The sequence below is a fragment of the Cavia porcellus genome, unplaced genomic scaffold (genome assembly GCF_034190915.1).
Source record: "Cavia porcellus strain 051 isolate PalLab524CR breed Dunkin Hartley unplaced genomic scaffold, mCavPor4.1 scaffold_31, whole genome shotgun sequence".
Lineage (NCBI taxonomy): Eukaryota > Metazoa > Chordata > Mammalia > Rodentia > Caviidae > Cavia > Cavia porcellus.
Window position 1 is genome coordinate 37,891,997 of NW_026947514.1, and position 13,598 is coordinate 37,905,594.

The following is a 13,598-nucleotide window of genomic DNA, read 5'->3' on the forward strand; positions in this document are numbered from 1 at the left end:
TTAAAGCTTGTAAAGTGGACATTCCATCAATGATACTGCAAACAGTTCTGTTCATTGATCCAATAAAACTCTGTGATATCATTTTCTATCTTATACACTTAAATATACATGCAGTTATATAGTTTGGAGCACTTTCTTTTCCTCTCTTTTGTACCATGACTATTACACATTTTGGGTTTCATTGCTCCCATGGTTCTTATTACTTTTTTGGAAGAGAGTAAAACCAAATGTGACATAACAGAACAGAATCGGTCAAGTCAAAAGGGTGGACATAATAGATAATATAAAAACATAATACAAGGTGATCAACAATGGTTACCATAATGCCTCCCGCTATCTCTAATAGAATTGACTATATCGTTAGTTATAATACAATTGAACAAAACAGTAAAGAATAAAACCGACAAAACCAAAACTTTGGAGACATTGTAGGTCTTCAAAAGTAGATAAAAGGCAACAAGAATGGGCGTTATAATGAATCTCATTATCTTCACAGCTGATGCCTAAACTTTCGAACCTGATACTATCCAGCAAAACAGAATAGGGGAACATCAGTTAAAAACCAGATGGTGAGAGTAATACAGGGCTTTAAATCAAGGTAATGAAAAGTCAAAGTGGGTTACTATAATATATCCTGCTATTTTTTTCCTTTAATTAAAAGGATAAAGATAAAAAAGTAAATAATGGAGTGGAGATTGAGATAAAAGAGGGCATAACAACGAAACAGCGCAGATCAAAACATAACCATTTAAGCAGAATAGTGTTTCACCACCAGATAATCCTAACCTAAAAGTAGTTACCATATTGACTCTTTCCTTGAAATCCTTGAGTACAACTTCGTATACTGTAGCATTAAGTATATCAAAACAATGTAAAACCATTCAAGAGAATGACAGCATTACAGAGAATTTAGAATCGACTAACAGAAAATGAACAATGGTTTCTGTATAATCTCCTTGTCTTTAAAAGGTTTTTGCTTATACTATCGTACATAATAAAATCCAGTAAGATACAACCTATTTAGACCATTGGAGACAGAAGGACAAAAGCTAGATGAGACTTCAAAACAAGATGATACTAAATCAGTATTACCTATTAAGATGTCATTTTCTCCAAAATAGCTGTTCCTATCATCCAATCTTCTCTGCCTCATTTCTGTTGAGCTCTTTTTCTGTCAGTAGCTGTCAGTTTGTCTTCTTCATTTTGTTCTCTGCTCCATTTGTTGTGGCCTCTCTGCCATTATTTCTGGATTCTTTGTATTTTTCTTTTTTTAGAATATCCTGCAATACTCTCTGTAGAGCTGAATTGGTGGTTGCAAATACCCCCAGTTCCTCTTTATCCTGGAAGCACCTTGTTTTTCCATCAATTTCCAGGGACAGTTGTGCAGGATATCTCAGTCTTGGCTGGAGATTATTATCTTTCAAAGCTTGAATTATTTCCCCCCACGCTCTTCGTGATTTGATGGTTTGTGCCGAGAAATCTGCTGTAATTCTGATGGGTGTTCCCTTGTAAGTGATCTGTTTCTTGTCTCTTACAGCTTTTAATATTCTGTTCTTGTATTGAATTTCTGGAATTTTTATTATTATATGCCTGGGTGTTGCTCTGTTTGGGTTGTAGGTAGCTGGGGTCCTGTATGCCTCATACATCTGAGTATCTTTACCTTTTGCTAAATTAGGAAAATTCTCCTGGATTATTTCTGTGAGTAGCTTTTGTAGTTCACTTGTTTGTGTCCCTACTTCTTCTTTTATGTTCTTAATCCTTAAGTTATGGCTCCTCTTATCATCTTCTTGTCTTTGTATTATTGCTGTTTGTTTCTTTGTTATTTTTAAGAAGTTTTTCATTTCATTCTCCCATATTACAAGTCTGCCCTCCAGTTCAGATAGTCTGTCCTTAGTTTCTTTCAAGCTGTTATGCCAGTCTTCTATAGACTTCTTAGTATCTTGGTAGTCCCTTTGAACCTGCTTCACGTATTCTATGCTTTCTCTGTTTTCTCCATCAAACAATTCTCCCCTCTTTTTCTGTTCTTCCATTCCACCACCTGTTTTTTCTTGGGTGGTACTTAGCATTTCTCTAACTATTCTGCATACTTCTAGCTTCAGGTCGTTGATAACTTCATTCCTGAATTGGTCTATGAGGCTCTCTATATGGTGCCTTATGTGTAATGGTGCGGTGTCTGCTATTGCCTGTTTCTCAGAATTGGGGGCCGAGGAGCCTTTCTTGTTGCTGCCTCTTCCCATGCTGCCTCTTCTTCTCTGTTCCTTATATATGCAAGCTTACATAAGAGGCCCAGCTTCTCTCCCAGTCAGCCACAGCCTGATCGAATTGCGCCAGTTAGGTGTTCCTGCTCACCGCTGCGCACCAGGGAGTTACAGACCAGGCAGCCTACGCGTCTCCCCTCCCGGCCACCATCAGGCTCTGGGATCTGGGTTGGGACAGCCTACCAGGTCCACCGGCAGCGTCACGCAGGCCAGGCACTTTTCACCAATCCCGCCCGAGAGGGGTATGTGTGGCTGGAGTCGCCACCGCGCCCTGCTCCCGCAGGACTGCTCGGGCCCAGAAAGTCCTCTGCTGGAGTCAAACTGTGGTAGAGTGTCAGTTTCTCTCACTCACCTCACCACAAGTCAGTGCACGCCTCCCTGCCATTCGCAGATTGCCGTTCTCAGAGCTTCTGTGCGTCTCTCTCGTTGCTGAGCCGCTGTGGAGGCAGCCAGCCGCCGCGCGGCGGGAAACCCAAATCGCAGCTTACAATGGCGCGGGGTCCAGCCTCCACACCGAGGCTTTTCTGTTCCTGTTTTAGCACCAGGACTGCATTCCAAGTTGGTTTCTCTCAGCCCAGTTCGTTCCTGAGTCAGCATAGCATATCTCCACCTGCTTATGTCTCCTTAGTCCGCACTATTCCTGGCTTCTGAGCCGAGTCTTTCCGAGAGCCTCCGGTAGTTGCTGTTATCTGTCCGCCATGTTCTCCCGGAAGTCAACCCGTGAATTGTTAAGACTCAGGCATTATTGCCACCAAGAAAACAACACGTGAAACCTGGCTGGCAAGGTCCAGATTAATAAGAAAGAAGTTTTTCTGTATTTAGGCAATTTCAAAGTGAAAATGCAGGTTGGCAAAGGCAATTCTTTAGAGCCTGAAATCACAGGGTAGGTGTAAGATACTAATATGTGCAGACCCTTGGGGGCCCTTAATCTTGATTCGCAGCAGCTTCAAGATCAAAACTGCTTTGATAATAGTACAGTATAATAAGTAGTATATTATTTTCTTTTTGGCCATATTGATTGCCTTCTTACCAATTTCAGTATTGGGTGTAAAAGCAATGCGTTAAAGTTAAAAATGTTCATGGGATATGTATATATATACCAGTTCTCCAAAGCAAATGTAATTGTTAAGAATTGCAAACATACACTAAAAATAAATGCTGTTGCCTTGGCAGGAATCAAGGCACACAGTCCAGCGGGCCAGCTAGTCCTCGTATTCCTCACTGCTGTGTGCTTGTCATTCCAAAAGCCAGTTTCAGTTGGAGGGTCCTGAAAGAGCAGTAAAAATCACTAACTTCTTTAAAATTTGACCCTGGAGCATACATCTGAGAAAATATTGCACGTGGTGAAAAGGTTAGTGTGTCCCATTCACATGGACTGCATGCCCAAGTGGCGTGTGCAGAGAGGCCCTTGTGCTGTACTAGCTGGGCTCTTTATTTTTTAATGCAGTTTTACTTAACAGGACCAACCCATGAGACATGGTTACTAAGACTTCAGTATTTGGCAAATAGTTGCTTTCTAAAGCAAACAAGGAAACCAATTGTTAGTATTTATTACCACTGGTAGAATTAGAATTTCAAAGCAAAATTTAGGATTGGGATTTTAGGAGGCCTGAATCTGTAACTCGGTGAGCCATACTTCACAGGTGGCAAGTGAGTGATGTTAGGAAACGCGTATGGGGGATGATAGATTAGTGCAAGACAGACCATTGGATTCAGTGTAAAAGTGTGAAGAATTCATTGGTACTGTTTCAGATTCTGTGTTGCAGCTTATCTTTAAGAAATGATAGTGTGTTGAGTTTTAGCATAGTATCAAAGAATATGCACAACTATGAGAAGGTCATTAAAATGCTTTCCTTTTCTCCAACTATTAGATCTACTTGATTTTCTTTAGATTCTTCAGCCAAGCCAGTGTATCATAAGAGATTGAGTATAGAAGCAGATGAAAATCTGCCTTCTGTTAAACCAGCCACTAAGGAAATTCACTAAAATAGAAAACAGTGCTTGTTTTATCAGTAACTTTTTTACAAGTTATTTTTCACAAAACTATGCCACTTATATTAACATATAATACATTTTTTTTGTTTTAAAATGAAATGTTTCTCAGTTTTCTTCTAATATATGTGGTATAATTATGTATGTAGTATATAGATGCACAGTATATGTATATAAATATATATCATGTGTAAGTATGACCTGGGGGGGTTCCTCCAAAAGAGTGTGAGTGAGAGAGACTAACATTTGCAAGTGCTATTTTAGGCAGTATGACAGTGATTGTACCTACTATGAAGTCACTGTTAAAAGGTGTTATCTGTAATATCACATTTAATTTAGGGATTATCATCCCTATTATAAAACTAAAACATTTCAGAGAAACTAATGTGTTAAGATTATGAAGCAATAGATATAGTCTTCCAGTTTTCCAGTCTTTTAAACGTATCGATTTTGATAATAGTATTATAGAGTATATACCAGGATCTGTTGTAGCTTTTAACACAGATTTATTATTCAGAGAGAAAGAATGATCCCCCATTGTTTATCAGAAAGGTTATTTGAGACTGATTCTTTGCAGATGAAAGTATTTAGAATATTCTTGCTGCTAACTTTCACTTATACTAACATGTATTTCTTGGAGGAGTGTAAATTGTAATATACTTTTTGAAAGGAATTTGGCAGTTTAGTATCAAAAATCCTGAATGTTTGGATGTTTTGTCTGGCAATTCCACATTTAGTGGAATACTAGTGAAATTACTAGTGAAATAATTGAAAATGTACATATTGTGTATGTCCTATGATGTACATTGTAGCATGAGTTTATAGAGAAATAATTGAGAACACAATTAAATGCATATAGGAGATTGGTTAAATTATAAATAATGGAAATATTATAAATTTTGTATAATAAACTACTTATAGCTACTAAGAATGATGCCTTAATGTTGATTTAAGTTATTCATAGTATATTGTTTAGATGACAAAGATAGTATGTCAAACTATATAAAGATATTTTCATATATTGATATATTATAAAAGTATATATTAAAATATTAACAGTGATTGTCTCTAATAATGAGATTGCAAGGAATTTTTATTTGCTTTGTTTGATCATATTTTCTAATAGTTATTTTTTGAAAGTTAAAAAAGAATAACAAGTGTAAGTCACAATAAAAAACTAGTATGGCTCACTGAAATTAAAACTTAGTTTCCTAGGCTCTGTTTTAGTATAATAAACTTTGTGGTTTTTAATATTATGCTTAGTGAGTTATAAGTTGAAGTTAACTCTAATCTGTTTGTTGCAGCTTGTATATGAATTTTTCATACGATTTTTGGAAAGCCAAGAATTCCAACCCAGCATTGCCAAAAAGTACATAGATCAGAAATTCGTATTGCAGGTAAGCAGATTCTTGTGCTTGCTTTTCTTTGCTAAAAGTTGTTAACTCTATGTCATTTTCTCTTGGTGTTTGTTTAAAAACAGTGTCACACTGACAGTTCTGTCATCTTGTCAACAACTGTGTACATACATTAGTTCTTATTGCCCATTAAATGTAGTAGGTGCCTCTTTAATTTATTTGTGATGGAAATTAATTACCTTTGAAACAGCCAAGAATGCAAATGTCCAAATCCCCATAGTTTTCTTTCTTAAAGTAAATTATAAAGGAATTTTCATTCATATAACTCGTTTGTATGGCTCTTTATGTAGGTTTGAAACTTACATTTGGGTAAAGATTCTTAAAAGAACTTTAGATCTATTAAAATTCGGTAGGCAAACTTACAGAGCGTAACTAACCTTTAATGATAGAAATAAGAAAACTGGCAAAATTCCTCAGTTTATTAGTTTAAAATATTCTAGAAAGGATTTAATCTATTTTTGGAACTCCTTCAGGAACACATTTTTCTTGACTTGTTTATAATCATAAACGACATCCTCTTTTCATAGCACTGTACTTGGGTCACTCTTGCAGCACTAAATTTTATGTCTCACTCTCATTTATTTCTAAAAATGGACACGAGCCAAATTAGCATATTGGAGCTCCTTTCTAAGTGACATGTGGGGTGCCTCACTTGGAAAACAATATCTTAATCTCCTTATAAACCACTAAACAGAACTTCAAATTAAAAACATTACATTGGCAGAAGATTGATCTTCTTTCTTCACCAGAACAAAGGCTGATAACCATGATGACTTCATTCTCTTCCCTAATTAAATCAATAAATTTAGAATTTTGGATAGAGAGGATGAATCCTAGTGGATATTTGGAGTGTTTTGGTATTGAAAACATCGCTGTATAAAAGGGCTCAATCAGGGCCGGGGATTTAGCTCAGTGGTGTAAGTGCCTTCCTGGCAAGTGCAAGGCTGTGAGTTCAGTCTCCAGTATCCAAAAAAAAAGGTTCAATCCATGCGAGCACCCAGGCAGGCGGCTGCAAACAGCTGAGGCTGTAATAGCTTCTGTACCACTGAGTCAGTGGCCACGTGACACCAAATGCAAGTGCAGATGTTAGCCCATGTAGGAGAGGTGCTTTGGAGCCTTTCCTGGGTGCTGGGTGGAATGATAGTGCTGGAGAAAACCTGTGTGCCCCATCCCCTGGGCCATAGGGGAACCATCCAGCTGTGTGCCACACCTGGAGGGCCTGGGACTGTGCTGCTGGTTGCCGCCCTTCTCTGGTCAGCAGCACAAGCGCCGCCTGAGATCAAATCCTTTGTTCCATCCACCCCTTTTCACTTGTCAGAGTTTGAAGCCTTCCCCGTCTTTGAGATGTCTATCTCAAGCATATGTCTGAACAGAGCCCAGAGCCTGGTCAGGCCAGCACAGCTTGGTTAGGCTTCCTGCTCATTGGAGAGACTGTGTTTCTTACAGAAGAGTCACAGAGTTTCTTACCAATTCCTATTGAGTTGTGGCCTGAACTGACTTCTTACTGACCTTATGCACTTGTAATAAAGCCACGTTTCCCCTAGTTTTAATGTAATTATACAGCTTATTTTGTTTTTAATCTGCACAGAGGATTTGACATCTTTTTTCTCTTGTCTACCTTATATAATGTGTGTTGCATCTTAACAACCTCTGTGACCTGCTTCAGTGTTTTTAACTCTTGACCTTATCCAAGTCACTGATGGCAGTCATTAAAAGTAGCCAGGGCTGATACAGGCCTATGCTTTGGATTTAGAAATTCTCTACTTTAGACAGATTCATTTATCTATGGTCCTTGAATTCTGTCTTTGAGCCAACTAGAGATCTACTGTAGTACAGTATTGTTCTTCTTGCCGCTTGTAAGGAGAGCATAGCATAGCTGCTGGATCATGTAAAAGCCAAGACCTCGTGTTTACAGTGTTCCCTGCATTTGGAAACTGATTTTATTATAAAAGGGAATTCCTTCACCTGCTATGTGACACTTTGGTGCACTCGAGGGGCTCCTGTGTTGATCCTGCCCTACCTGCTGTAAACCACAGGATTATTCATCAGTCCTAGACTTCTGCCAGAGATAAGAAATCATGTGTAAGCAGTGACATGGTTTATGTTTTGTGCTTTTTGTTTTTCTAACTTTTACCTTTCCTGTGCTTCCTTTCTCTACACTTTTGTCTGCTGGCAATGATGGGTACCAGTGCCTTGCACGTATCAGGCCTCCATTCCCACTGACTTCCCGTGGCTGGTGCTGGCTCGGGTCCTCTTCAAAGCCCGAGGAGTTCGTGCTGCAGCTGTTTCTTCCTGTCCGGCCTGCAGCCCTGCCGTTGGCCCATGTGTCCCCGTCCCCGAGGTGGCCCCTTCCCCTGCTCTGCACACCTGACAGGGCTTTCTGGGGGTTGGTGAGGATTGAAACCAAGGCCTTGTGCATGCTAAGCATGTGCTCTTATCACTGAATACATTCCTAGCCTTGAAATAAAACTTTAAAATATACACGAAACTTTTAATAAAATCTTACAAAGCAGATTCAAGGGCAGAAATGTTATGTATTTTTATAGGAGAAAGCTCACCACCATAAAGACATCCATATAATCTCCAAGTTCATTGATGTATTTAGTGCAATTATGATTAAAATTTCATAGCTTTTTTGATATTTCAGATTTCATGAAATTTTTGTGAAAATTATCAAATAATAAAATATCTTGATCCTTAGCACTCCAAAAAAATTATAATAAAGCATTCTATAATGGTACTTAATTAAAACTGTGGTGTTGGAATGGCAGACTGGAATGTAATGGACACTTTGGTTAACATCTTTCTGAGTCTGCCATAAAACCCGTGAGAAAATGAACCAATAAAGAAGCCCAAACATACATATGTAAAGTAAGTCAGTTTAAGTGTTATGCATGCAAATCCTACAGTACTCTTAGCAAGTTTTGAGCCAAGGTTTTAGTAAGAATCAGCTGAGTCCACAGTGATAAACATACACAGATATTGTTAATACTTATCATAAGTTTGAGAGCAACTTAACTGTTCCTCAGGACATTCATACAGTGCAGTGATGGTGGCCCCATGGCACATGTGCTGCCGCGGACTGTTTGGGTTGTTGAAAGCTCTAGGTTGGTCATGACTGATGTAGTACAGTATTCATCAGTTAGTGAAAAGAATGTGATGGGGCTTTTCCTGATCCAGTAAGTATAGCACGTGCGCTGTAGAACATGGTAGCTTTTGAGCCTGTGCCTGTGATTTTAAGGAAGAGAGATGTTTCCATTTTGTCTTGGTTGGTTTTGTTGCTGTAACAGAATGCTCTACTTCTCCCTTATCCGGCAGGGATGTATCCCTAGTCCCTCATGTTGACCCTGCGTGTAAGAACTGTGCATAGGGACAGTTGGCCTGATAACTTAGCTGGCTACTACGTGATTAGTGGGTGCTTCTCATTTATGTAGCATGGATATGCTGGACCTAGGGTAGTTCACAGCCAGCACAGATGAAGCAGGGCACTGGAAAATTTCCTCATGGTACTCAGAGGGACATGTACTTTAAAATTTGTGAATTGTTTATCTTTGGAATTGAATATTTTCAGATCACAGTTGACTGTGGGTGACTGCAGGCAGAACTGTCCTGGAGGTAGGGACCTGCTGTGCCGGAGAGTGGGTATTTTATAAAGAACAAACATTTATTTCTTAGAGTTTTGGAAACTATGAACTCTGAGTTCAAGGTGTTGGCATCTTGTGAGGGCTGTCTTGCCATGTTCTCCCAAGGCAGAGGGCACAAGGGCAAGAAAGTATGGATCATTGCCATGGTGACTTTGTATGTCGGCGTAGTTCTTTCCTGAGGGCAGGATTCTCAGGACCAGCACCCTTCTCCGAGGCCTGCCTCTCATTGCAGAGCACTGGGGATGAAGTTCAGGAAACCTGAATTTTGGGTGATGCTTTCATCCATAACAATATGCATTAACAATTTGAGAGGGAGATAGAGCAAATTTTTGTTAATTGCCTAGAGGGGTATGATTACATCATCATGTATCATAAGTGTGATAATTATTAGTTTCTGTTTTATAAGTGGTAATAGAAAAAGATGGCAGATGTTTGAAGTTTTAAAACACATTGTCAAGAACTGTGGAATAAATGTGTTCCTAGTGAGAGAGATGAGGGCAGTGTGTCTGTTTTTTAATTTAAACATTCACTGTATTTTTTAATAACACTGCATTGAACAGATGTTTGGGGTGTTTTTGTCAATATTAACTGTGTGTCTATATCCAGTTTATTTACTGGATCTGCATCATGTGATTTCTAACCCTTTCCCAAAAAGGTAAACATTTTGAATTGATGTAGGACATTGAAGCAGCCTTGTCAGCTCAGTTAAGTACACTCAGGAAAGGGGACTTCTAGAACTGCTTTACCAAGTGGCAAGAACAATGACAGATTGTATTTGAAGCCAGGAGAAATGTTTTGAGGGGGATTAATAGCAGTGTATCTTTTGTAATTAAAAAAATTTTTTAGACATTCACCATATATTTTAATCACACTGTGCATATATATTATTTTCGCATTTAAACATGAGTATTAATGTCATAAAAGAATTATAAAAGGTTCAGTTACAAGTGTGTTCTCATGTCATTGCTCTGCATTTTTCATAAACTCTGCTGATTTTGTGTAGTAGCCTTCCTATAGTCTTCAGAGGACCACATCATTCTCTTACTCCTGATATTCATTACATTTCCTTCCTGTCAGCATTTGGGTGTGTCCTGTAAAATAGGAAGCTGGGAAGAAAGTTTCCTGTGTGGTCTCCAGAGACTTTTCTCATGCAGTTTTTGTGTCCATCAGGAAAGCAGTATAGATTGGTGGTTAAGTGTGGAGACTGTTTTGAATTCAGGCTGCACTGTTTCTTATTTTATATATATATATATATATATGTATGTATATATATATTTTTGAACAAGTTACATAACTCCTCTGTGTCTCAGTTTCCTCATCTGAAAGGTAGATACAAAATACCTATGATAATAACCGTATATTCTCTGTGGACCTAGGGGAAACAGTTTCTCTCATGCAGGGTAAGGGTTCAAAAACCATGCTGATCTGCACCTCTTTTATTAAGATCAGTTCTTGTCTTGAGAACCTTTAGTTTTATTTTGATTAATAATTTCAATCTTAAAAGTCATACTGGTTGTCTATCATGTCTTCTTTCACTTGTTACAATTATTCGTTTTGTTTTGGTTTTTGGTTTTTTGAGACGGGATCTCGCTGTGTAGTTCAGGCTGGCCTTGAACTCACTGTGTAGCCCAGGCTTACCTCACATTTGCAGTGATCCTCCTGCCTTAGCCTCCAGGGTGCTGGGATCACAGGCATGCGCCACTATGCCCAGCACAAATTATTTGAACTCGGATTTAAAAATCACTGGGGCTCTTTGACCTCTACTCCTTGGCTCTTCACTGGCTCTCTGCCTCTTGGATGTTCCCTGTGGCTTCCTGCTCCCTGGATTCTCAGCAACTCAACTCTACTCATTAGTTTCTTCCAATGCTTGTTGGAAGTGAATGTTTATTATGTCTGAGAACCAGGGCTGGCACATACACATCTGCAGGGGACAGAGGAACAGCACTTGATGCAGTCTCCAGGAGTGACAGGAGGGGTCCTACTGCAGTGCAGGGTCCTGCTGCAGACTGGTCCACAGCTAGTCGCCTTGGGCGAGTGGGCCTGCCAAGTTTAGCTGGGCCTTCAGATTTTTAAGAGAAGTGAAGTCCAGGCCATGGAGGGCCAGACAAAATAGCCTCTTTAGCTGATTTTTAATGCAAGAGTTTTGGATTTTTTTTTTTGAAGGACTTTGTTGGTTTTTATTTAAGAATAGTATGCCTAGCCAACTTGAATTTCATTGTGGTTTTTATTAAATCTGGATTTGTATAGCCTTTAGAATTTTTCTTGTATTCATCCAAGTCTTTATACAAGGAAGCTGTCAGACATTTGTTAAAGCTGGTTCAATGCATATTGCACTTGTGCTTATGCTAATGTTGACTTTAGGCTTTGGTATCTTGGTAAACTACCTTCTGTAACTGTGAGCTGCAGACTTGCCTCAGCTTTAGAACAATTTTGTGTTCTCAATAAAGATTTTTCATCTGCATTGGCTAGGAAACTGATTTCTGAGTGATCTGTCTTCCCCTACCTTTGGTACAAATGAATTGCCAAACGTCACATTATTTCATTGGGTGGATTACTGTGGCTCGAGGTAAGCTATGTATTTCCAGAGATTGCTTTCAACCCCCCTGTGTGAGTTGAAAAACAGTCAGTGGTTGCTAAGAGACACACAATTGAAGTTCCCCATAAACATATGTACTGCTAGAGATTGCTGTTTAGTAATTTGTTCTTTACCTTTGTAGTTAAAGATGCTATAATTACCATGCAAATCATACAAGTCATCTACCCTGTCCTTAAAAGTGACCTTTTGTTACTTTGTTTTTAAAAAACTCAAGACAAATTGAATATGATAGAAACCAAGCTGTTAACAAATTTTAAGTTCTAAACTGAACTAAATCCCATGAGGCTTCAGCTCCAATACAGAGAACCACTATATTTTCTAAACAAGTTCCTTAAATCTGTCAACGTTTACATTTCTCTCTCAAAGCCCATAGCAAATAAATGTTCACAAAATGTGTCTGTACTTAGAATTTCAGCAGATAGCTCTTAGCAATTAACAACAAATCACCTCATCCTGTGCTGTTACAAACTTAGTCCAGAAACTTTAGCAGAGGGATTTGCCACAGCAGTGACTCGTAGTCCACATCCAGTTCCGCAGGAATGCGAGTGAGGTGCCACCCCTGGTCCCATTTCGTGGAAGGCCCCCAGGCTTGGGTTATTGCGCGGCTGTTGCTGTCTAGGAAATCTTAGTGCTTTCTGGGCAAGGAGTACTACATGCGTGCTTCCCTGGACTGTGTGCTAGATTCTGCCTGCATCACACTAGTGTGTTTGCCTAGTGTGGCAGCCCTCTTTTTAAAACACTGACCAAATGGCTTGTCTTAACATTTTAAATCACAAGGTTTACTTGAATTAGGTGGAATGCTTAAGAGGAAAAAATTAGCCTCTCTACTTTCTCTAGTCCTCTAGTAATAGAGGACTACTGAGTTCTTTCTTGAGAACTTTTAATGACAGTTAAGAAGTTTTAATTAACATTACCTACTTTAAAGTTCAGATAATACGGTTTATAATGAAAAGTAACAATCCTTTGCTTCATTCTTTCTTAATCTAAGTTCTATTTCTTGGAGGTAACCACATTCAAATCTTTTAGATTTTTCTATGTACTTATTTTTGTATTTCCAAACAGTATTGCTGTGACTTGATTTTTCATTTTGGATTTTTTCCATGTATTGATTTCCTATTATAAGCCATTATACATCTGTCTCTGTAGTTTCCTCCATATCCAGTATAGTTGCTTCACCAAGTTTAACTCAAAGTTGATTGCTCAATATGAGAATGACTGTTTACGTTGCTTGCTTTCCTGCATCTTGGTAACTAGTTAATCCTCTGATTCTTTGAGGTCCTCTTGGTATGGCCCAAACATCAGGTTATCTCTCAGTTCCTTTTTTTCCCCCTCCTCATTTTGGAAGCCTCCTTTCTGCAGCCCTGGTCCTTCTCTCATTGACACAGTGACGTCAGACTGTAAGTGGACTTTCTGAGACTTCCCTTTGCTACTCTCTAATGGGCCCTATCTTTTTGCTTAACTTTTTCTGTTCATTTTGGTGAAGTAAATTTTATAATATGTCCTGAGTAAACCTGAAAGAAATCTACATTTTCTGAGATTGCTTGTCTGAAAACACCTTTATTCTATCTATTTACTTGACATTTTGACATTATGTGTGATTTTCTCCATCTGCCTAGTGCTGTTTAAGGCATTGGTTGTTCACTTCGAACTTGCAGTGGCAGTGTTACTATTGAGAAGACCTCTGTTGGCAGAA

The 13,598-nt window shown here is 38.8% G+C and overlaps 1 protein-coding gene across 3 annotated transcripts in view; it reads left to right on the forward strand.

Moving 5' to 3' along the window:
- The window catches only part of Ppp2r5e (protein phosphatase 2 regulatory subunit B'epsilon), a 165,729-nt gene that overhangs the window by 116,196 nt on the left and 35,935 nt on the right, over positions 1-13,598 (forward strand). For all 3 annotated transcript variants that reach the window (XM_003472326.5, XM_013155274.3, XM_063240998.1), the window contains exon 5: positions 5,555-5,647. In XM_003472326.5, the coding sequence (XP_003472374.1) occupies positions 5,555-5,647 (93 nt within the window). The remainder of the gene's footprint in view (positions 1-5,554; positions 5,648-13,598) is intronic.